At 53.7% G+C, this 22,711-nt stretch overlaps 1 protein-coding gene across 4 annotated transcripts in view; it reads left to right on the forward strand.

Moving 5' to 3' along the window:
• The window catches only part of SORCS2 (sortilin related VPS10 domain containing receptor 2), a 550,792-nt gene that overhangs the window by 517,664 nt on the left and 10,417 nt on the right, over positions 1-22,711 (forward strand). For all 4 annotated transcript variants that reach the window (XM_073012526.1, XM_073012528.1, XM_073012527.1 and 1 more), the window contains exons 15-23: positions 2,732-2,852; positions 4,246-4,379; positions 5,192-5,320; positions 8,300-8,471; positions 14,330-14,516; positions 15,626-15,759; positions 17,257-17,380; positions 18,800-18,912; positions 20,034-20,159. In XM_073012526.1, coding sequence (XP_072868627.1) covers positions 2,732-2,852; positions 4,246-4,379; positions 5,192-5,320; positions 8,300-8,471; positions 14,330-14,516; positions 15,626-15,759; positions 17,257-17,380; positions 18,800-18,912; positions 20,034-20,159 — 1,240 coding nt within the window. The remainder of the gene's footprint in view (positions 1-2,731; positions 2,853-4,245; positions 4,380-5,191; positions 5,321-8,299; positions 8,472-14,329; positions 14,517-15,625; positions 15,760-17,256; positions 17,381-18,799; positions 18,913-20,033; positions 20,160-22,711) is intronic.

A 22,711-nucleotide genomic window follows, 5' to 3' on the forward strand; every position in this document is an offset into this window, starting at 1 on the left:
CCAAAGGACACCTCTAACCTAGCCAGAGGCACCTTTTGGGACACTTTCCTGGCCCCAGGTCACTTTCACTTGCCTCCCTTTCCCCACAGTGCAGCCTCAGAGCAGGGAGGGGTCCCCAGGTCCTGGGCTTGGGCGAGAGGTGGAGTGGGGGCTCCCCGGCTGCATGGTTCCACCCTCACAGCATGGCCCATTTTTTCCTCATTACCCGCAAAGTAATATCTAGGCCCCTTTGGCACGTCTTTCCTAAGACCCAGAATTAACTAGATGGCAGCTATTTCTCGTAGTATCAGCTGAGGGTTTAGGTTTCATAAAAGGCAGGGCTTCAGGGACATGGAGGGGGTTAATTAATCAACCAAACCAGCCTCTCTGCTCTGCCCCAGCTCAGAACAGCGGGGAGACTGAGGCCTCCCAGGGGTCTCTGCAGCCAACGGAGCCCCAGTGCCATGTTTCTGTGCAGAGTCTCACAGCTCCGGAGCCGCCAGCCCGGGTTCCAACGCCGGCCCCTCCAGGAGGTGGCCTGAAGCTGTGCTGCCCTAGGCGAGTCCCTTGCCTCAGCCTCAGTTTCCTTGTCTGTGAAAGGGGGCTTTGGCGAGGAGGAAATGGGGGAATACAAGGTCGCACCTGGGCCTGGCCTGCAGTGGGTGCTCCGTATACACCAGTGGCTGCTGCTGCCGTGCCTTTCATGATGCCACAGGTCACAGGAGAGAGTGAGGATGCTCTCAGGGATCCAGAAGTTTCCCCTAAAAAGGCATTTCTTAAGTGAGAGAAGACCCGCTGTTGAAGAGAACAATGCACCAGGCATAGTCTGGACAGTGATGCTGAAGGAAGATCCCAGTGTGTTGAGTTGGAGCTCTCCAGTGTTGAGGCCGTCCAAGTGGCATCCATCAGGAGACAGACGGCAAGTGAGACCCTCATCCCAATCACAGGTGCCCTGGAGCCAAGACCTCTCACAGCCGGGGCCACCATGCAGGCCCACAAGATTCCTCTGTTGGAAACAGCGCCTGCAGAAGTGGACGGACGCAGCAGAGTCACAGTCGTACCTGGGGACCTTCCCCTGTCCTTGGTGGGTGTTGCCACTAGCAGCTAGGAGGGGTCTCAGGCCGAGAGCTCAAGCCCCATTTCCCCACTCCTCTGAGAAAGAACGGCCTGGGGCTCCTGACCCCCATGCGCAGAGAAGAAAGCAGATGGGATTGTGAACTCAGAACCAGGGGCCTGGCTGGAACGAAGGCCTGGCAGCGACGTGGCAGGAATGCAGGATGGAACCGGCCTGGCTGCTCCCTCAAGGAGCGGGCCTTATGGGAGCACAGGGAGGCAGGGTCCCTGGGGGAAGGTCCAGGCAGACAGAGGGAGGCCCCATGCTCAGCCTGCAGAGGCTTAGGGTTTCATCAAACAAAGACAATAGTGTCCGCCTCTTGGGACTGTTCCGGAGAGTGGAGGCAAACGCGAGGTCACAGATGTAATTCAAGCATGGACCACCGCAGGCTCGCCTGGCTCAGAGGTGCCCCGTGGAGCCGAATCTTCAGATATCAGCCTCAGACACTCAGACCCAGCTGTCATGTCCTCAGAAATACCCTACAAAACCTTTCTCAACACCGCCCTAGAATGGGATTGTCCTTTCAGCTCATGATGGGCCACCCCCAAGTATCCAGCCCCAGTTGGGGGTGCTCAGACGGGGACCAGACTGGAGCAGCGTGCATCACCTCCCCCACCCAGATGCTTGGCCTCTGGTAACATGGCCAGAGCACCACAAGCTGGACTGGAGAAGGCCCAGGGAAGAGCAGGCTGGGCCCACCTTCTGGGTGGTCTTTGGCGCCTAAGTGTGTGGTACTGAGGGATGGAGTTGAAGGCACTCAGGCAGCAGCCCTCCCAGAGAGGGAGAAAGTGGGGCACCTGAGTGCCATTCTGAGTGATGGGCACACAGCAATGACTGCTGACTGCAAGGAGGGAGAAGGAACAGCACAAACAAGCTGTGTGACCTTGGGAAAGTTACTGAACCTCCCTGTGCCTTGGCTTTCCATTCTGTAAAATGGGTTGGACCTGGCCTACCAGGCTGTGCATGCATAGCTTCCAGCACACATGGGTGCGCCCTAAGTGGCCAGCCTCCCTATTCTCTCTTCCGCCACTTCCCCCACCCACCTAGGCTGTGACGGGCCAACCTTGCTCATCCCGTGGGCTCTGAGCTGGGCCTGCTGACTCGTTATTTCTGAGTTGTCACCTGTACTAGGGAGCAAACGCCCTGTGGCCCAGGGATGAAAAGCTGGGTTTCTGTAGCGCGGAACCCTCACACAGTCAGGCTGGGGGAAAACCAGGGAGAAGCCAGACAGCCGCAGATGCAGCCACCTGACCACAGATCATTCCGCAAAACATAATGCAAGGACCAGTGTGGGGGCTGTGGAAGGGCTCCCAACCCTGCTGTGGACCTGGGCCTCCTTCCCTGTCCATCAACATGGGCCATGGTGGGTCAACCGCAGCGACTCAGGCAGTGCAGCTGACAAGTCATAGATCACATGTGATAGTTGTGGGAATATTCGCGCCAAAGCCCACGGAGTACCTGTGCAGGGCCAGGCTCGGTGCCCGGGGCAGCCTCGCTCTGATCCCCAGCAAGGGCAGGAGAGGGGTCTCTGTGCTCATGGTACAGGTAGGAATAGAGTCCAGAGGGGACATGATTTGCACAGTAGACGAGGCCTAATGAAGGTGGTTTTCTCTCCCTTCCCTCCTCTTCCCACCACAGGGTCTTTGGCCACATCAGCTTCCGCTCCGACTGGGAGCTGGTCAAGGTGGACTTCCGGCCCTCATTCTCCAGGCAGTGTGGCGAGGAAGACTACAGCTCCTGGGACCTCTCCAACCTGCAGGTGGGCCCGGATGAGGCTGGGATCGGGCAGGTGGGGTGCACACTGCAAGTGCAGGCTCACTCTGCCTGCCAAAGTCCTCCCCGGCAAGGCCGCAGGGCACCTCCCCGCCTCCAAGAAGTCTTCCGGGAATCCCCAGCACCTTTAGATATCCAGGCCTCCTGTGGGCTTTTCTAGACCCTTCTCGGTCATGGAGCTACCTGGGCTGAGGGTCCTCAGCCACACTCGGGGAGTGTGGGGCCACAGGCTCTACCCCAGCCCGTGGAGTTCAGTGTGCTTGGGGTTCAGGATGTTCAGATCTTAGGAAGGTAACACAGGCCTGTCCCATACACGACAGTGGGGTCTGGGCGTGGAGTGGGGTCTGGGCGTGGAGTGGGGTCTGGGCCGAGCCCACCCTGTAATCGAGACACACAACTGTTTCTACAGCAAATGTGTAATATGGACACTAAGCTGAGTATAAAGGCCATCAGTGCTGCCTCTGTGGTTCCAATCAGGCTGTGCTGCTGGCGGTGTGGTGGGGAAGCCTGGGATTTCAGAGTGCGGGGGCCCGGAACTGCTGGGGGGTGGGTGGCCCTGATGAAGAAATGACTTAATGGCACTTGTTAAAGCACGCGGTGGAAGACTTTACTCAGGGCCATCACGGTGGGTACAGGGACCCTCTCAAAGGAGAGACTGGGCTCAACTTGAATTCAGCGTGGGCAAATGGGAGTTCAGAGCCAAGGTCAGTGGGTGGAAACTGACTAAGAGGAAACAGCAGGCATCAGAGGATTTGACATCACCTGGGGGGCAGCAGGGGATGAGGAAGCCTGTCGGCTAGGGAGGGTGATCAGGTATTGAGGGTGGGCGGTGCTTGCCAGACTGCCTTAGCAGGGTGCATTGCTGAAGCTGGATTTCACAAGGAAGTGCTCAGATGGGCCCAGGAGGAGGTTTAGGAGCCTGAATACAGGCCACCGGGCATCCTCACCGGCCCCGCCCCTATTACTGCCACAGCAGCTGTTGCAGGGAGATGGGGTGGGCCTGTCCTGTTCTCATTGTCCCCTGAGGGCCCACTGTGTGCTGTGAGCCCTCAAGGCCGTGGCTCAGCCCAGCTCCCGCACAGCACCTGAGGGGACAAGGGGAACCTCAAAGGGGCTGTACTTCCAGCAGCTCTGCGACCCTTTGGGCCCAGCCAGGGCTGCACACAGGAGGGGCTCAGTGAATGCCCGTGGGTTGGGATGAGAGGGAGGCTTCCCCAACTTGACCGCAGACATGCCATGCCTCATTCGGGGCCTCAGTTTCCCCATCTGTAACCTGAGCCCTCAGCCATCTTCAGGCTCTGGGGGGCTCAGCGGCACAAGCCCGCGCAGAGCAGTTGACCTGTCTCTGGCAACTCCTCACCCTGATGTTCCTGCTGCAGGGCGACCGCTGCATCATGGGCCAGCAGAGAAGTTTCCGGAAGAGAAAGTCCACGTCCTGGTGCATCAAGGGGAGGAGCTTCACCTCGGCGCTCACGTCCCGCGTGTGCGAGTGCCGGGACTCGGACTTCCTGTGGTGAGCGAGGGACTCCTCGCTGCGGGGCCTCAGGTGCTGCTTGAGCATCCTCACAGTATGGCGGCCGCTTCCCCCAGAGTGAGGGAGGAAGCCTCAGCGCCTTCTATAACCTGGCGTGAGAGTCGCACACCGCCACGTCTGCCTCGTTCTATCTGTTAGAACCGAGTCACCAACACCAGCCCTCACTCCAGGAAGGAGCGTTAAGGAATTTGTGGTGCATTTTTAAACCCTCTCAGTGGCTGCTCACGGGCAGGAGGAGAAAGTGAGGAACAGGTCAGGGTGTTTTGGGGACATGCTGCACCCACCCCGGCCCTTCTCCATCCAAGGACTCTGCTGAAAGCCACCTGACCTGTCCCCTGTTGTTCTCAAAAGCTGCCTATGACTGCCCAGTGCCCACAGGACAATTTGGCTGACAGCTCACCCACCTGCCACCCACCTCACCCCTCCTCATCCTGCCCCCTGGCATTCCAGCCTCCTCCACCTGTACTGGTGCTGCTCAGGCTGGGCCCTGCCAGCAGTGCCTCTCCCTCTCTTTCCCTACCTGTCTTTGTCCATCCTTTGAGATTTGCTTACCTCCTGCAGGCAGCCCTCCAGGTTTCTCTGAGTTCCCAGCATCCCTTTGCCTCCCTTGTTACCCTGTGTTGCCCTGTGGGATGGGGCTGTGGGTGCTCCTTCCTGTCCTCACAGATGGGTGCATAGCAGGCCCTTGGCATGAGGTTCCCTTCCCAGCTCCCCCAGATTCCACCCCAACCCTGGCTGACTCCTGTTCCCACCTGTGCCTGTCACCTACCACTGTTCTTCCCTCCTCCCAGCGACTACGGATTTGAGCGCTCCCCCTCCTCAGAGTCCAACACCAACAAGTGCTCTGCCAACTTCTGGTTTAATCCATTGTCCCCGCCTGACGACTGTGCCCTGGGCCAGACCTACACCAGCAGCCTTGGGTGAGTGTGGGTGCGGGCCTCTCCCTGCCTAAATCCGGGGGCAGAGCTGCGGTACAGTCCCGAAACCATGCTGGTGCCTGCAGCTCCCAAGTGGAGTCGGGGAAAGAGAGGTCAAAGTTGAGGTTACCCCGCACTCACAGCACAGAACCTGGCCGCAGGGCTCATGTGAGTCACCAGACGTCATGAGTGAATGACCTTAGCTCCCAGGCCAAAGGAGCCCATAGGGTTGTCCCATCTGAGCCCATGTGGGCCAGTGCCAGGAGAAAGCTGCCTTGAGTTGGCTCCGGACAGAGAACAATAGACAGAAAAGGTCCAAGGCACCCGTGGCTCACATCTGCTGCAGCACGTCTTCCCCTGGCCTTTCTGAGCCTCTGCAGTGCTAGGACCCTTCCCCATTTACCAGTGCCCAGTAAACCAGGCCCTCCACATTCACCAAGGCTTGGGTGCTGGAGGTGCTCCTGCTGTCTGCAGGTCTCAGCTTAAATGGCACTTCCTCCAGGAAGCCTTCCCTGACCACCCACCCCTGACCCCAAGCTTGCCTCTGTCACAGCACAAATCCCAGTTATTGTCATCACTCACCTAATTGTCCTCCTTGCTGAACTGTAAGCTCCACAACACACAGTAGGTGTTCCTTCAGTCTGTGGTATACTGAGTACAAGCTGTTCATGAAGGGACAGCATCACCAAATGCAAGCAGTTACGATACTTTTCCTCCACCAGAGGCTGGGCATATTGCTATGAAGGATTCAGTTCATGTAAAATGTTAGGTACATAAGAGCTGTGAGTCTTCATCTTTAGGAGGTCCCAAACATGCTCCATCCAGAAGTCCCAATTTCCCCATTTCTCTTTGAGAACATTTTCAGAGACGAAGAGAAAAGCCCATGGGCTTGTCAGAAAATCCCCATTACTTCCCCTGAGGGAACATTAGGAAACAGGAGGTAGGACCAGAAATTGCAGGCTTTGGCCTCACCAGCATATCTGCTGCCGTCCACCCACCCATCCATGCATCACTCATTCATCCCCCATCTACCCATTTATCCACCCATCATCCAGTTAGCCATCATCTGTTCATTCATCCATTCATTCATCCATCCATTCATTCATCCATCCATCCATTCATTCATCCATCCATTCATTCATCCATCCATCCATCCATTCATCCATCCATTCATCCATCCATCCATCCATTCATTCATCCATCCATTCATCCATCCATCCATTCATTCATCCATCCATCCATTCATTCATCCATCCAGCCATTCATTCATCCATCCATTCATTCATCCATCCATTCATCCATCCATCCATTCATTCATCCATTCATCCATCCATCCATCCATCCATTCATCCATCCATTCATCCATCCATCCATCCATTCATTCATCCATCCATCTTTCCATTCATCCTTCCATTCTCCCAGGCATTCAACCACTGTCCATGCATCCATCTATCCATCCATGTACCCATCCATCCATTCATCTATCCATCTACCATCCATCTATTCATTCACCATCCATCAATCCATCCATCCATCCATTCACCTATCCCTCTATCTACCCATCAGTTCATCCACTATCCACCCACCTATCTATCCATCCATCATCCATTCATCCATCTACCCATCCATCTATCCATCCACCATGTATCCATTCATTCACTCACCGTACATCAATCCATCAATCTACTTATCTATCCATCTATCTACCCATGCACCCATGTATCATGAAGCTTCAGCAGTTGCACATCCACCAGGGCTTGACAACAGGTACTCTTGTCTGAAGTGTCAGAGCCAGGACCTTGATCAAGGCAAAGGATTTCACCTCATACCATCTGCACACTGTAGGTGCCATGGGTGGGTAGCCCTTAGAGAAGGGTATTTTCTTTCAAAGCACTAATCAAATGGGCTTGTACATGATCAACTTCTGAATGCTTATTTAACGGCTGAGCCATCTGGGAGAATTTGACCCTGAGGGCAAGAGGGGGATCTGCCTTGGGGAGACAGGTACCCCCAGCACCTTGGCAGCAACGTCGCTTTCACAGGCTCATAGTGTAGCCTGAGGGAGCTTCACAAGTAGCTGGATGAGGCCACCCCTTTTAGCGGTCTCCTAAAAGGTTGCCCAGGGCCCCTCTCCAGCCTCATGCCACACCTGCTCCCCCTCCAGGCTCAGCACCCACCCTAGCGCCTTTGCACATGCTGTTTCAATGGCTTGGGATGCTCTTTCTTCTCCTGCTCACCCTCCCAGTCTCAGCTGAAAGCCCCTTTGTTAGGAACCAGGTCCCCAGGGGTGCCCTAGCCAGCGCCATCACAGCTATGGTTTCACTCTGACGTGATCAGCTCAGGTCCGCCTCTGCCTCTCCACTACAGGGTCTGCTCTGCATAGCATCTAGGGGCTGCATGCAAACTCCCCCATTCCCAGTACCTGGCCCATAACAGATGCTCAGTAAATAGGTGTCTCATGAATGCAGCGATGAGTCATGAATCGCCCAATCCAGGTCTCTCAAGAGAATAGGGAGACGGAGCCCAGGAGGAGGGGTGTGTGTGCCCATGGTCATGGCCACACTGTGAAATGGTGGCAAGTGGAAGTAGGACCCCAGCCCCTCTCGGGCACTCTGTCCTCCACCTTTCTCGGAAAGACCATGAAATTCCAGCTGCTGCTTAAACACCCGCTCTGCAGCACTAACAGGGCCGTTACTATCACTGTGAGTAATGTGATCAGACCACAGAGATGCCAGCACCACCAAAGCACATCCTGCCACCATCGGTCCCTCCTCCTCTGAGCCTCAGTGTTCTCATCTCTGAAACGGGGCTGTAACAGCAATCAGGTGGAGTCAGGAGGTGGCTGGGAGTCAGCAAGTAGAGCCCTAGGGGTGGGAAGCCAAGTGCCACCTGTGGGTGGCAAGCACGTCCCTCCCCAGATTATGGGGCCCCACCCTTCGCCACCTGTCTGAAGTGGACCCTGACCCTCTCTTGTCAATCCAGGTACCGGAAAGTGGTATCCAACGTGTGTGAGGGTGGGGTGGACCTGCAGCAGAGTCCGGCGCAGCTGCAGTGCCCCCTCACGCCGCCCCGGGGCCTGCAGGTCAGCATCCAAGGCGAGGCGGTGGCCGTGCGGCCTGGAGAGGACGTCCTGTTTGTGGTGCGGCAGGAGCAGGTGAGTGAGCACCTCCCAGCGGGCTCCCAGGACTGTCGGGCAGGGGCGGCTCCAACTGGGCACGCAGAGGGCATGGTGAAGGGTGTCTCCTCCGCCTAGGAATGGCTCAGGGCATCGCCATCAGCCAGGCTGTCCAGACTGCAGGAGGCAGCAGGGGGTTGGAAATCTACTTCCTGGGTCCAGACCAGCATTTACCAGTGAAAGAGACATGGAGGAGAATAGAGCAGGATGTAGGGGGTATCAGGGTCTCCATAGAGCAGAAGGAGACGTGGTTTCACACATCGGGGGAGCGTGTGTGGTTACTGGCCTTGGTATAAAATGTATTCATTCCTGTGGGTGGCAATACATTTTTTAAGCCTGTAATTATATCGATTTAGTTAATTTGGGATCTTATGAAAAACAGAAAGTTAAAAACACTATTACTTATAATTACACAACCAAAAATAAATCCTGTGTGTGCATGGACAGATACAGATATAAATACTCACACAAACACAGATAGAAATTTCCTCCTAGCCTCCCAGGCTTGCTTTTTTTGCTTTAGAACAAGTGTTATATTTTCTTCTGGCATTAAAAATAATGAATGTTCATTGTAGAACATTTGGAAAACACACACAAAATATCAAGAGTATAAATATCTCTCCAAAAGCCCCCCAGTCCTCCATGGTAACAACTGTTAGTTTTTTGTATTTCCTTCTAGTCTTTTTAAATTAATTTGTAACGTGCTTATTTTTCTGATGGTTGAATAAACTGATGCTCATTGTAGCAAATTCAAAAACAAAACCTAGAAAAATTTACAAGCATTGCAGAAAATTCAAGATGACAGAAAAGAGCAAAGGAGAGTTCGATGCCTCCGTGTCGCACCCGGAGGATGAGTGCCTAGGACCCTGGGCGCTCTCCTGGCACGCAGCTTTCCTGGGCACTTGGTTCTTTGGTGAACGGTACGGGGGATGAAGCAAGTGTAGCTTCACAATGATGTGTGTCCTGTTTAAATGTCCTTCAAAATAGGTGGGGTGGGATGTTGGTGACAAAGGTCTTTGGAGCTGGAAAGCAGGGAGCCTGGTCTAATGCAAACAGGCAAACTGAGGCCCAAGAGGACGCAGAGCGGTGCTTGCCAAGTGCCTCCATGGCGGGCGCTGGGCACCAGCCACTGCCTGTACTCCTGGCACCACCTCAAGTGGCATCCTCTTGCCAACCTGCTTTATAGCTAGGGAAACTGAGGCTCGGACAGCGCAGTCACTCTCCCAAGGCCACACGGGAATGAGTGGCAGGGCTGGCATTGGGGTCCCTGGCCCTGAGACTCTACGTGGACAGAGACCGAGTCTGGGGGCCCCCAGACCTGAGCCGTTCCCTGGTGCTAGTGCGGCTGCTGATGGAGATGGGCCCTGGGACCCACACTCCTCGGAGCCAGGGGCAGCCCTGGGGCGCCTCTGTTCCCAGCAGCATCTCGGGTAGGCAGGAGAACAGAGCTGCTGCCCCGCCTGGACCCTCAGAGTGGACTCCGCTGAGGCTGCCCCTCCAGGGCCGACATCCAGGAAAAATGGCCCTCTGCTGCCCCCTAGAGCCTGGCGTCTCCACAGTGCAGTCGCATCTGCAGTCTCTATGGGAGCCAGTCTACCACCTGCCCAGGGGGCCCGGACCCTTGCTGGGATGTTCTGCGGGCAGGAACTGGAGTTGGTGGAAGCGAGGAAAGTGATCAAAAGATGCTCCTGGTGGGGAGAGCCAACCCCCACCCCACCGTGCACCTACTGTCAGGAAGAGGCCACCCGCTACGCTAGGGAAACGGGTGGGAGTGTGGAATCCAGGGTGGACATACACACTCACTGGTACACACGCTCACACATACACACAAACTCACACACAGACACACATACGCTTACACGCTCATGTATTCACTCTCAAACTCGCAGACAGATTTGTACACATTCAAACACACTCTGTCACACAGGCCAACCTACTCTTGCAAACAGCACTGGGTTTAGGGGAGTCTGAGTTTTTGTAAATATCTTAAGAATTAAAAAGAAGGTCTGATAGAGGCCCCAGGAATAAACCCATGTAAATATGTCCGAGGGATGTTTGATGTTGGTGCGAAAACAACTCACTGAGGGGAGGGCTTATTCATCCAATAATAATGAACCTCAACCTCAACCTCACGCCCAACAGAAAAATGAACTCAAAATTGCCTAGATTTAAATGTGGCATGTAAAAATCATAAACCTTTTAGAAAAACCACAGGAGAGAATATCTAGGGCTGGAAGAAGAGTCCTCAGACTTCACACTCAAAGCCAGTCAAAAGGAAAGTTGATAAATTGGGCTTCCTCAGGATTAGCCACTTTTGCTCTGTGGAACGGCCATGTTAAGAAGATGAAAGGCAAGCTACAGAGTGAGAGAAAATACTTGCAAACCACGTATCCAACAAGGACCAGTACCTAGACTAGAGTAAGAACACTCAACAGCAAGGAAACAAAGCATCCAGTTAGAAAATGAACAGAAGAACCGAAAAGACGTTTCACCAGGAGAATGGACACATGACAGGTAAGCACACGAAAAGAGGGTCAACACCATCAGCCACCAGGGAAGCCCACAGCCAGACATCACTGCACACCTATCAGAATGACTGACATTAAAAACAGCGCCAACACGAAGTACTGGTGAGGATGCAGGGAAGGGCACTGGATCACTCACACATGGCTGGGGAGACTGGAGAATGCCACAGGTATTCTGGAAAACACTTCAGCAGTTTCTTAACGAACTCAACATGCAAGGAGCAGAGGACTGAGCACTTGCACTCGTGGCGGTCATACCAGAGAAATGAAGACTTCTCTTCACCCAAAAACCTGTATGTGTCTGTTCATAGCAGTGTTATTCATAAAGGCCAGAAACTCAAACCACCCAGACGCCCTGCAATGGGCGAATGTTTGCACAGGCTGGGGTGCACCCATGCTGAGATACCACACTGCAATGAGAAGGAATCCATTATTAATACCTGCAGCAGGGTCAAGCACGGTGGCTCACGCCTGTGATCACAGCAGTTTGGGAGGCCGAGGTGGGTGGAACAGCTGAGGTCAGGAGTTCGAGACCAGCCTGGCCAACATGGCGAAACCCTGTCTCTACTAAAAATACAAAACTTAGCCAGGTGTGGTGGTGCATGCCTGTAATCCCAGCTACTTGGGAGGCTGAGGCTCGAGAATCACTTGAACCTGGGAGTTGGAAGTTGCAGTGAGCCAAGATTCCACCACTGTACTCCAGCCTGGGCAACAGAGTGAGACACTATCTTAAAAAAAAAAAAAAAGGCCAGGCGTGGTGGCTCGTGCCTATAATCCCAACACTCTGGGTGGCCGAGGCGGGCGGATTACGAGGTCAGGAGATCGAGACCCTCCTGACTAACATGGTGAAACCCCGTCTCTACTAAAAATACAAAAAAATTAGCCAGACGTGGTGGCGGGTGCCTGTAGTCCCAGCTACTCGGGAGGCTGAGGCAGGAGAATGGTGTGAACCCGGGAGGTGGAGCTTGCAGTGAGCCGAGAACGCACCACTGCATTCCAGCCTGGGCGACAGAGCGAGACTCCATCTCAAAAAAAAAAAAAAAAAAAAAAAAGTGCAACAACCTGGATGAGCCTCAGGTGGATTATGCCAAGTGAAAAAAGCCACTCCCACGTGATCCCCTGCTGTGCAATGCGTTCACATAACACTCTTCAAATACAGAAATGGAGAAAGAGAATAGAAATTATCATCAAAATTATAGACATGGAGAAAGATTAGTGGTTACCATGGAGTTGGGCTAATGCAGGGAAGTGGGTGTGTCTGCGAAGGGCACCCGGTGGGGTCCTAGTGGCCGCTGAATTGTCCTGTCTCCTTCCTGTATCAATGTCAACCTCCTAGTTGTGATACTATCGTTTGGCAAGATGTTAGCCTTGGGGAGAGCCGGGCACGGGGCACACGGGGTGGATCTGTATCATTCCGTACAACTACGTGGAAACCTACCATTATCTCAGAAGAAAATGCTTAATTTTTTTAAGCACCAGTAATAATGATGGATCTAAATGAAATATACCAAGATGTGAATGGCAGGTATTATGGTGAGATTTCGTTTTTTTCTTTTTCTTTTATTTGCTATTTGTATTTTATATTATTTTCTACCTTGAGAATATACTACCTTGTATTATAGTATATTATTATGGTATATTCTTTTCTACCTTGAGAATGTGTGGTGAGGAGGAAAAAGGACAAGTTATTTTAACCAAGGAAAATGTTTAAGTAGTTAAATGTGCATCAGTGCAGCACTTAAAGGCAAAAACGCAAGGCCCCGAGAGCTGGCGCCTCACCCAGGGTGAGCGGATCACGGGTCCTGACTCTGGGTCACACATGCCTTCTCCTTCCCAGGATTAGCACAGTAAACCCCTCCCTCCGTGGAAGCAGCTCAAACTGGAGCACTTCCCCTCATTCCCCGCCCCATCCCGAGAGGCTGCCTTTAAACAGAGAGAACCTCCTGGTTCTCTCTTAAACAGCGAGCAGCCTCCTGGCTCCTGGACTTTGGAGAGCCTCAGTCTTCTAACCTGTCAAATGGGGAGAACAGAGCACCCTGCAGCCTCTTTCCTGGGGACCCCATAACAAATGACCTCATGCCGGGTGGCCTGAACCAATGCAAAGCTCCAAAGGACAATCCATTTGCACCTCCTCCATCTTCCGGGGCTCCCAGCACTCCTTGACCCCTGGCAGAGTCACTCCTGCCTTTGCCTCCACCTCCACACAGCCTCCGTCTGTGCCCAAATCTCCCTCTCCTTTCTCTTACACAGATGCCTGTCATTGGATTTAGGGCCCACCCTAATCCAGTATGACCTCATCTTAGCTAATGACACCTGTGAAGACCCTATTTCCGAATGAGGTCACATTCTGAGGTTCCTGGTAGACGTGAATTTTGGGGAGACACTGAGCAACCCAATTTACCATGTCTGGAGAAAGTTAAGTGAACAGAATTTACGTAAAAGTTTTCTGTCAACTTTCAACATTTGGCTGGTATAAACTGAGAAGATGGCTAAGTGGTAGTAATCATGCTGTTCCATCATCACCACTAGGAAATGGTTTCCTCGTGTCCCTGGTACTGATGAGGGAGGAAGAGGGAAGGGGAGGAGAGGAGGAAGGGAGGGAGGGAGAATGTGATCATGAGCCGTAAAGTCGAAGAAGTTCCTGTTTCCTTCACTCAATCTCCCACTCGGCAAGGAAAACGCGGTCATTGGAAGGTGGAAGGAGATGGTGGAGAGGCCTCTGTGGGTGACTCGGTGCCACACAGAGATGGCAGTTGGTGGGAGCTCTTCTCTGCACCCACCCTGCCCCATCTCAGCATCACCCCTGGTACTGCATGGTCTGAGAAAGAGAAAATTAGGAACCGCAGTCTCCCAGAAGGGAAAATCCTGCTTGGTTTCCAGGCAGGCCACTTAGGCACTTCCAGATGTGTACCTCTCCCCTGCTGGAACTCTCCACGCTGTGGGAGGCCCCTCACCCCCCTGGCTCCATCGCTGGCATGGGCCTCAGAGGGTCTCCCCGGGGCCCTGGCTGCCCCCTTGCTGCTCTCTGATGACCCCCTTGGGCCTCTCCCTCTCCCTCTCTGCCACTGGGTGATTGTTCTGAAATGCCCCTGGGCCACAGCCCCTGGTTAAACCAACTGCCTTGGCCAGCCCCACACTCCAGGCAGAATCTCCAGGGCAGAACCAGGCCCGCTCCCCTGTGGGTCCCCAGAGCCCACTCATTTCAAGGAAAGGAGGGCGGGAATGAATGAATAAGTGAGTGAGTGAATGAACCACTCTGGTCCCTCAGCTTCTAGGCCCACTCCTGAGTGGCTACGTGGTGTTCCCCTGCAGGGCGACATCCTGACCACCAAGTACCAGGTGGACCTTGGGGACGGCTTCAAGGCCATGTATGTGAACCTTACACTGACCGGGGAGCCCATCCGGCACCGCTATGAGAGCCCCGGCATCTACCGCGTGTCCGTCAGAGCAGAGAACACGGCGGGCCACGATGAGGCAGTGCTCTTTGTCCAGGTCAACTGTAAGTTTATCGCCCCTTTGAGGCCAAGGGTCACTCACTTTGAGACAGAGAACCTGGCTTTGGGGGAAACACAGGGACTCCCTCGGGACTGCTCTAGGTCCCTGGTACTCAGGACGGTGAGCCCAAGGGCAGGGAGGCAGGGAGGCTGGGCTCAAACCCGCACCCCAATGACCCATACAATAGTAGGGCAGTGCTGGGAGCTGGCGGTGATGTTGATGATAGCGGTGGCAGTGGTGGTGGTGATGGTGGTAGTGGTGATACAGGTGGTGATGGTGGTGACGGTGGTGGTGATGGTGATGATGGTGATAGCAGTGCTGGTGGTGGTGGTGATGGTAGTCATGATGATTATAGTGGAGGTGGTAGTGATGATGGTGACATTGGTGGTGGTGTTGGTGATGGTGGTGATAATTGTGGTGAGGATGGTGATAATGATGGTGATAGTGGTGGTGATGGTGGTGATGGCAGTGATGATGATGGTGGAGGTGGTGGTGATAATGGTGGCAGTGGTGATGGTGATGGTGATGATTGTGGTGGTGATAATGGTGGCAGTGGTGGTGGTGATGGTGGTGGTGTTGGTGATGATGGTGGTGATAATTGTGGTGAGGATGGTGATGGTGGTGGTGATGGTGATGATGATGATGGTGGAGGTGGTGGTGATAATGGCGGCAGTGGTGGTGGTGATGGTGATAATGGTAGTGGTGTTGGTGATGGTGATGGTGGTGATGGTGATGATGGTGGTGATAGGGTGGTGGTGATGATGGTAACAGTAGTGGTTGGGATAGGTGGTGGTGGTGGTGATAGTAATGGTAGGATGGATGGTGATGGTGGTGATGGTGCTGGTGATGGTGATGGTGGTGATGGTACTGGTGGTGGTGATGGCAGTGATTATGGTGGTGGTGATGGCAGTGATTATGGTGGTGGAGGTGGTGGTGATAATGGTGACAGTGGTGGTAGTTATGGTGATGGTGGTGGTAGTGATGCTGGTGGTGTTGGTGGTGGTGGTGATAGTGGTGGTGGTGACGGTGGTGGTAGCAATGAAGTTGCTGGTGACAGTGATCACTAAGCAGCCTCTGAAATGAAATAACTCTGGCCTTTTTGGGTCCCCACAGCCCCCCTGCAGGCCCTCTACCTGGAGGTGGTTCCTGTCATTGGCATCAACCAGGAGGTGAACCTCACAGCTGTGCTGCTTCCCTTGAACCCCAACCTCACCGTCTTCTACTGGTGGATCGGCCATAGCCTGCAGGTGCGCTGGCTTTGCCCTCACTCAGCCCTCCTTCCCGCCGGCTCCCCACAAGGTGCACAGTAAAGCAGAGTACGGCCCCGGGTTTTCAGCAGAAGGAACCAGTGTAGGGTGCACTCCTCACCCTTGGGCCCCTCCTGGGGCAATTGAGAGGGACACACCGCCTGTGGGTGCCTGTTCAGGGCCCATCTGCTCAATGGTGCCAGATGAGTCAGACTAGACCCTGCCTTTTCCTGGGAAAGAGATGGGAACACGGTGGCTGACTTGAGTTGGGGGTGGTAGAAGTCATGCGGATGGGTAGGTGGGCTGCATGAGAGCTCCTGGAAAGGAGAGCATTTGCAGTGAGAGGCTCAGGGAAAGCTTTACAGAAGAAGAGGTCAAGGGGGCTCAGAAGCCTCACTGAGAGGCCTGGGTTATACCGTGTCTGCAGTGGGGAGCCACAGATAGTCCTTGAGCAGGAGAGAGTCCAAATTAGCAGAATGCCTGGACTGGGGGCAAGACCCAGTGAGGGGCATCTTCCACTCATTCAGCAAACAGCCCAGCACCACCAGGCAGGAAGCCCCTTACCAGCAACTGACCACCCTGACACAGAGGCCCAGCAAGGGGAGGGGCTGTGGGCTCTGGATTATGTTTCTCTAGACTGGGGAGGGTCTGAGAAGGAGCTCAGGGTCTGGGTTCAAGTCTCGGCTCTGCCACTTCCAGCTGAATGCTCCATACATGTCACTTCACCTGGCAGAGCCTCCGCCTCCACATCCACACCTATGGGGGTGGACTCTCCTGTCTCTGCGTCAACATGGCGCCCCCCCCGCCCCCACTGAGTGTGCGCCATCCCCACAGCTGGGTCCTGAGCTGGGCACTGGCTTGGTGCCATGGATGACGGAGCCATGGCTCATCCACACAGCTGTGGCCATATGTGGGGATGGGAAGATCACATGGTCAGCGAGTGAAGGCCCAGCCCCGCAGCCACATCAGGCCTCCTAAATGCCTGCGGGGGGCGGGCCTGGAGAGCTGTCGAGAAGGAAGGGGGGTGCTGGGATCTCATGTTCGTGCTGTGTTGGCTTACAACCAGGTGCCCACGGGGTCGGGGTTTCGAGACAAACCTGGCTAACATGGTGAAACCCTATCTCTACTAAAAATACAAAAATTAACTGGGCATGGTGGTGCATATGTCTGTAGGCCCAGCTACATGGGAGGCTGAGATGAGAGAACACTTGAACCCAGGAGGTGGAGGTTGCAGTGAGCCAAGATTGTGCCACTGCCCTCCAGCCTGGGCAACACAACAAGACTCCGTCTCAAAAAAAAAAAAAAAAAAAAAAAGAACCAGCTGCCCATCCCGTACCTCCCTGGGTGCTGCCACCACAGGACGTCCATAACAGGCCCATTTGCTGATGGGAACAAGGGGACAGCAATGCTCTCAGTGAGGCAGCGACCATAGGCCAGCGTCCCCCATGGCCGCTGCCTCACTCAGCCACACCCCTGAGCCCTGCTGTGTCCCTGCAGCCCCTCCTTTCCCTGGATAATTCTGTGACAACGCGGTTTTCGGACACGGGCGACGTGCGTGTGACGGTGCAGGCCGCCTGTGGGAACTCGGTGTTGCAGGACTCCAGGGTCCTCCGTGTGCTGGGTGAGTCCTTCCCGAGGTCTGGCAGCACGGCCTCTGCATCTCTGCTGCAGTCCAGGAGGCCAGGCCACGTGGCTCTCATAAGCCATGAATTTGCTGGTCACCCTGGGTGGCCCTGGGGTGGGGAGGGAGGGGCTGGATAAACACAGCCCTGCCCTGGCTATGTGGCCTGGGCAAAGTCTCCCGGTCTCTCTGGCCTCAGTTTCCCCGTCTGTAAAATAAATACTGATAAATCCTGTGTCCCAAGACATTCATGGGACACAACACACCAGGGACAAGGTCACCCAGCAGCAAGACAGCCAGTTTTGGGCACGGGCTCTGCCTGCCTCCAGGGCCTCTGTCCTCTTGGCACCTCCGGCCAAGCCTGAGCATTGTCTCATGAATGCAGCATAAAGAGGACTCCTGTCTGTAGAAGCACTGAGCCTCCTTTTCTGAATCTGCATCCTTATTTATCTGTGGGAGATATTTACAATACCAATTGGTCCTAAGACTGAAGGAGACCCCCCCCACCCTTGTCAGGGAGGCAGATCTCATTGCCACCATCATCACAGCAATAAACCCTCATTTTGCTTTAAGAACAGCCTCTACTGTGGACAGCAGCCATCAGTTAAATATTTAGTTGGACAAGTGTACAGAGGGTTGGGCTGCCTACACAGGCCCCTCATACCCTGGAGGAGGCTGCCCTTGGCTATTCTTCATTCATTGCTGGGCTGGGAGCTTTGCAAAGGCCATCACCACCCTCACTGTAAGATGTTGGATTTGCAGTTCTGAAAGCACTTGTCCCTTGAGTGCCTCAGCCCTGCACAGCCTCCTCCCACTTTACATGTGAGAAAACTGAGGCCTGAGAAGTAGAGAGGTTAAAATTTAGCTCTGAGGCCCCTGGTGACTTTAAAAATGGGCTCTGAGCCATGGACCATGGGAAATGTGGGAGAAGGAGAAGAAGACAGGGCCCCTGCTCTCAAGGGACTCTTAATCTGGTGGAGGGACCAGCCAGTTGAAGTCCATGGATCCCTGATGGATGAGAGGTTGACCACATAGGGTGTGTTCATCCTTGTGAGTCAAGGAGGCAAATCTCACAGAGCAGGCTGGGCGCACGCCAGGCCTCCCTCCTGGGTCAGCGCGTCTTTGTCATCGTCACTGGCATCTTTGTCGCTGCTGTTATAAGATGGCAGCCAGTGGCATGGGTCCTGTCTGGGACAGACCACCACTGCTGGCATCCAGGGAAGGAGTTGGTTTCCAAATACAAAATCAGGGCTGCTCTCAGCCTGCTTGAGAAGATGATGGGGCTGCTGGGCCCTGGGATCTGAATCAAGGGCCTCCTGGGACCATCCAGGGCATGTGGCTGCCCCTGACCCCCACCCTGGAGCCGTCTGAGCCAGGCTGTTCAGGACTGAACAGTCTCCCTTCTCTGCCTCTTTCCAGATCAATTTCAGGTCATGCCTCTGCAGTTTTCCAAGGAGCTGGATGCCTACAACCCCAACACGCCTGAGTGGAGGGAAGACGTGGGCCTGGTGGTCACCCGGCTGCTCTCCAAGGTGTCTACCCAGAGCTTGGAGCCTCCCCAGCCCTGCAGCACTTCTGGCATCCAGAGAAGCCCAAGGGCGCCGGGGCACCCAGGGCAAGGAGAGGCGGGTGGCACTGCCCCCGCACACGATGCTCTGGCCTTTGGGCTAGCTGGGGGTGTTGAAAGCTGTGGGTGGGGGGCGGGCAGCACTGCCCTCGTTCAGGGGGACCTGCAGCTGGAGCGCCACCTCACAGGAGAGGGACCACAGGCACCCTCCACACACACAGTCCAGGGATCACCTGCCGTTTGCGGGAGACCCCACTGCTATCCTCCAGTGCCCCAGAGTCTCTTTAAAGCAATTTTCCTTCATTCACTGAACTTCTCTTCTGGGCTAGACACGAAACAGAGACCCAGTGTGCTCACTGCCCTCAGGGAGCTCCCGGGCGGCAGACATCAGGGCGGGCTGTAGCACACCCACAGCCCTTGGCCCCGCTGTGAGAGAGGAACAGTCCTCTAGAGCCATCTGAGGCTGTCACAGGCTGAGGCCTACTCTAACTAGACTCCCCGCTGTGAAGAATGCCGGTAAAAGGGTCCTGGGCACTGAAGGATGAATAGGGGTTTGCCAGATGGAAGTGTGTGGAACGGGACTTCCAGGAGGCAGAGGCACCTACATGAGCAGTGCCTATGGGTTGAGAGCGTTCTCTGTGGGTGTGCGGCCCTGGCTGGGCCTGGGGTGTTGGGGAGTGGGAAGGGGGAGGTGGCCGGAGTCAATGGGGCCAGGTCATAGACCTGGAATGGTGTGGTCAAGAGCCTTGTCATGGAGGACATCAGCCAGGGAGGAAGGTGCTGGCTCACCCTAGTCATGGTCTGAAGAATGGACTGAGGGCCAGGCCTGGCCGAGGGTAGGCCAGTGTGAGGGCACAGGGCCTGAAGAGCAGGGCTGAGGGCCCTGGGCAGCTGGGTGCAGGAGGTAGCTCAGGGCACCCTGGGACCCTGGAACGATCCCCATGCCATGCAGGGGTCAGGAATGGCCTGCGGGACAGCTGTCCAGGACTCAGGCCACGAAGGGAGAAAGGGTGTTCCTGGAGGCCCCAGGGTGAGGCAGGGGATGAGGAAGACAAGCGGACCAAAGTGGCTGAACTCTCCCCGCAGGAGACGAGCATCCCTCAGGAGCTGCTGGTGACCGTGCTGAAGCCGGGGCTGCCCACTTTGGCCGACCTTTACGTGCTCCTGCCCCCTCCCAGGCCCACGAGAAAGAGGAGCCTTTCGAGTGATAAGGTATGTCCTGTGGCCATTGGACTCCCAGGTCCTCCCTGCGCAGCCCAGGGCTCGGGCCATTTACAACAAGCAGGGACGTCTCAGTGGCTCATGGCATAAAGGTGTCTTTCTCGCTGCATCACAGTCTGACTCAGGGTGGCTAGACCTCGTCCACCTGTGGCTACACCCTCTGGAAGTCTCACAGCCTCTAAGGTCACTGCAGCAGTGGTAGCTGGGGGGAGGGCACAGGCTGCACCACCTCCCAGGGGGCCTCGCTCACTTCCTTTCCCGTGTCATTGGCTGGAGATGGTCACATGGCCCCAACCTGACTGCCAGGGGCACTGGGAAATGAGGGTAAGCACTGTCAGGGAGACACCTGAGGATGTGGGTTTCAGGGCCAAGCAGAAGTCAGCCCCCATGCAGTTAGCAAATGTCTTTATTGCAAAGGACAGCTTCCAAATAGCCCTCATGGAGGGGATAAAAGACCTCCCATGTGACAGGTGTGGGAAGGGGACTCAAAGATGAACCAGAATCCCTTCACGCCCACTAGGGTGGCTAAAATTAAAAAGCAGACAATTTCAAGTATTGACAAGGAAGCAGAGAACTTGGAACCTCTCACGTTGCTGGTGGAAAGGGTTCAGCTGCTGGACAAAACAGGCTGGAAGTTCCTCAATAAGTTATACCTAAGTTACTACATGACCCAGCAAGTCCACTTGTGGGTATATACCCAAGAGAAGCAGAAACATACATCCACAGTACATGGATTCACAGCAGCATTACTCATCGCAGCCAAAAAGTGCCCATCAGCTGCGGAAGAAACAAATTGTGGTCCAACCTTACAATGGAATATTCTTTGACCACCAAAAGGAATGAAGCCCTTGACACCTCTGACAGCATGAACGAACCTTGAAAACATGATGCTAAGTGAAAGAGGCCAGTTGCAAAAGACCACGTAGTGTGCGATTCCGTTCACATTAAATGCCCAGAACAGGCAAATCCATAGAGACAGAAATAGATGAATGGTTGCCAGGGGCTGGGGGAGAGTGCATGGGGAGTTGCTGCTAAGGCTAGGGGATTCTTTGGGAGAGGATGAAAATGTGCAGGAATTAGATAGTGGTAATGCTTGCACAACTTAGGGAATATACTAAAATGCATTAAATTGTACACTTTAAAAGAGTAAATGTTACTATCAGTTTCTAAAAATGAACCAGAAGCTCACATAGCCTGCACTGATCATGGAGACCGACGCTCCCTCAGGTGATCTGGAAGGCGTGGCCAGTGCAGGGGAAGGACAGTGCACACTCCAGCATGCCACGTGGTGCCACGTCCCATTTTACAGACACAAGAAGTGTGGCTTGGTGAGGGCCACTGTCAGAAAGGACCAGAGGCGATCAAACAGCAGAAGCGCTTCTACACACTAACAGCAAGCTACCTGGAAAAGAAATCAAGAAAACAATCCCACTAACAATAGCATCAAAAATTAAAAGTAAAATAAACTACTTAGGAACAAATTGAACCAAGGACATGAAAAACTTGTGAAAAACTTAGGAACAAATTAAACCAAGGAAGTGAAAAGCTTGTGCACTAAAAACCATAAAACACCAGTGAAAGAATTTGAAGAAGACACAAATCGATGGAAAGATATCCTGTGTTCATGGATTAGAAGAATTTATATCATTAAGATGTTCGTACTGCATAAACTGATGTACAGATTTAATGCAAGATCTATCAAAATTTCAATGAGATTTTTCACAGAAATAGAAAAAAAAAAATCCTAAAATTTGTATGAAACCACAAAAGGCCGGAAATAGCCAAAGCCATTTTGAGCAAAAAGAAAAAAGCTGGAAGCATCACAGTCCCTGGCCTCAAAATGCACTACAAAATTACAGTAATCCAAACAGCATGGTACTGGCATAAAAACAGACACATAGACCCATGGAACAGAATAGAGAGCCCAGAAATAAATCCATACATGTACAGTCAATTGATTTCCAATAAAGCTGTCAAGAAGACACAATGGAGAAAAGAGAATGTCTTCCATAAATATTGTTGGGATACTGAATATCCACATGGAGAAGAATGCAATTAGATTCTTACACCCTCTACAAAATCCAGCTCAGAGTGGATTAAAGACAAATGTAAGACCTGAATCTGGAAAAACACCAAAAGAAAACATAGTGAAAAACTATGCATCAGTTTGAGCAATGCTGTTTTGCAGATGATCCCAAAAGTACATGCAACAAAGGCAAAAACAGACAAACGGGATGTCAAACCAAGAGACCCGTGCACAGCCAGAGAAACTATCAGCAGAGTGAAGAGATGACCCACAGAATCGGAGAAAAGATTCATGAAGCATACCTCTGACAAGGGGTTCACATCCAGAATACGTAAGAAACGCAACTCCATAGCCAGAAAACAAGTGACCCGATTAAAAAACAGGCAAAGGAGCCAAGTAGATATTTCTCAAAGGGAGACACACAAATGACCAACAGGTATGTGAAAAACATGCTCACCATCTCGAATCATCAGGGAAATGTTCATTAAAGCCACAGTGAGACATGGCCTCACACCTG

The sequence above is a fragment of the Chlorocebus sabaeus genome, chromosome 27 (genome assembly GCF_047675955.1).
Source record: "Chlorocebus sabaeus isolate Y175 chromosome 27, mChlSab1.0.hap1, whole genome shotgun sequence".
Taxonomy (NCBI): Eukaryota; Metazoa; Chordata; class Mammalia; order Primates; family Cercopithecidae; genus Chlorocebus; species Chlorocebus sabaeus.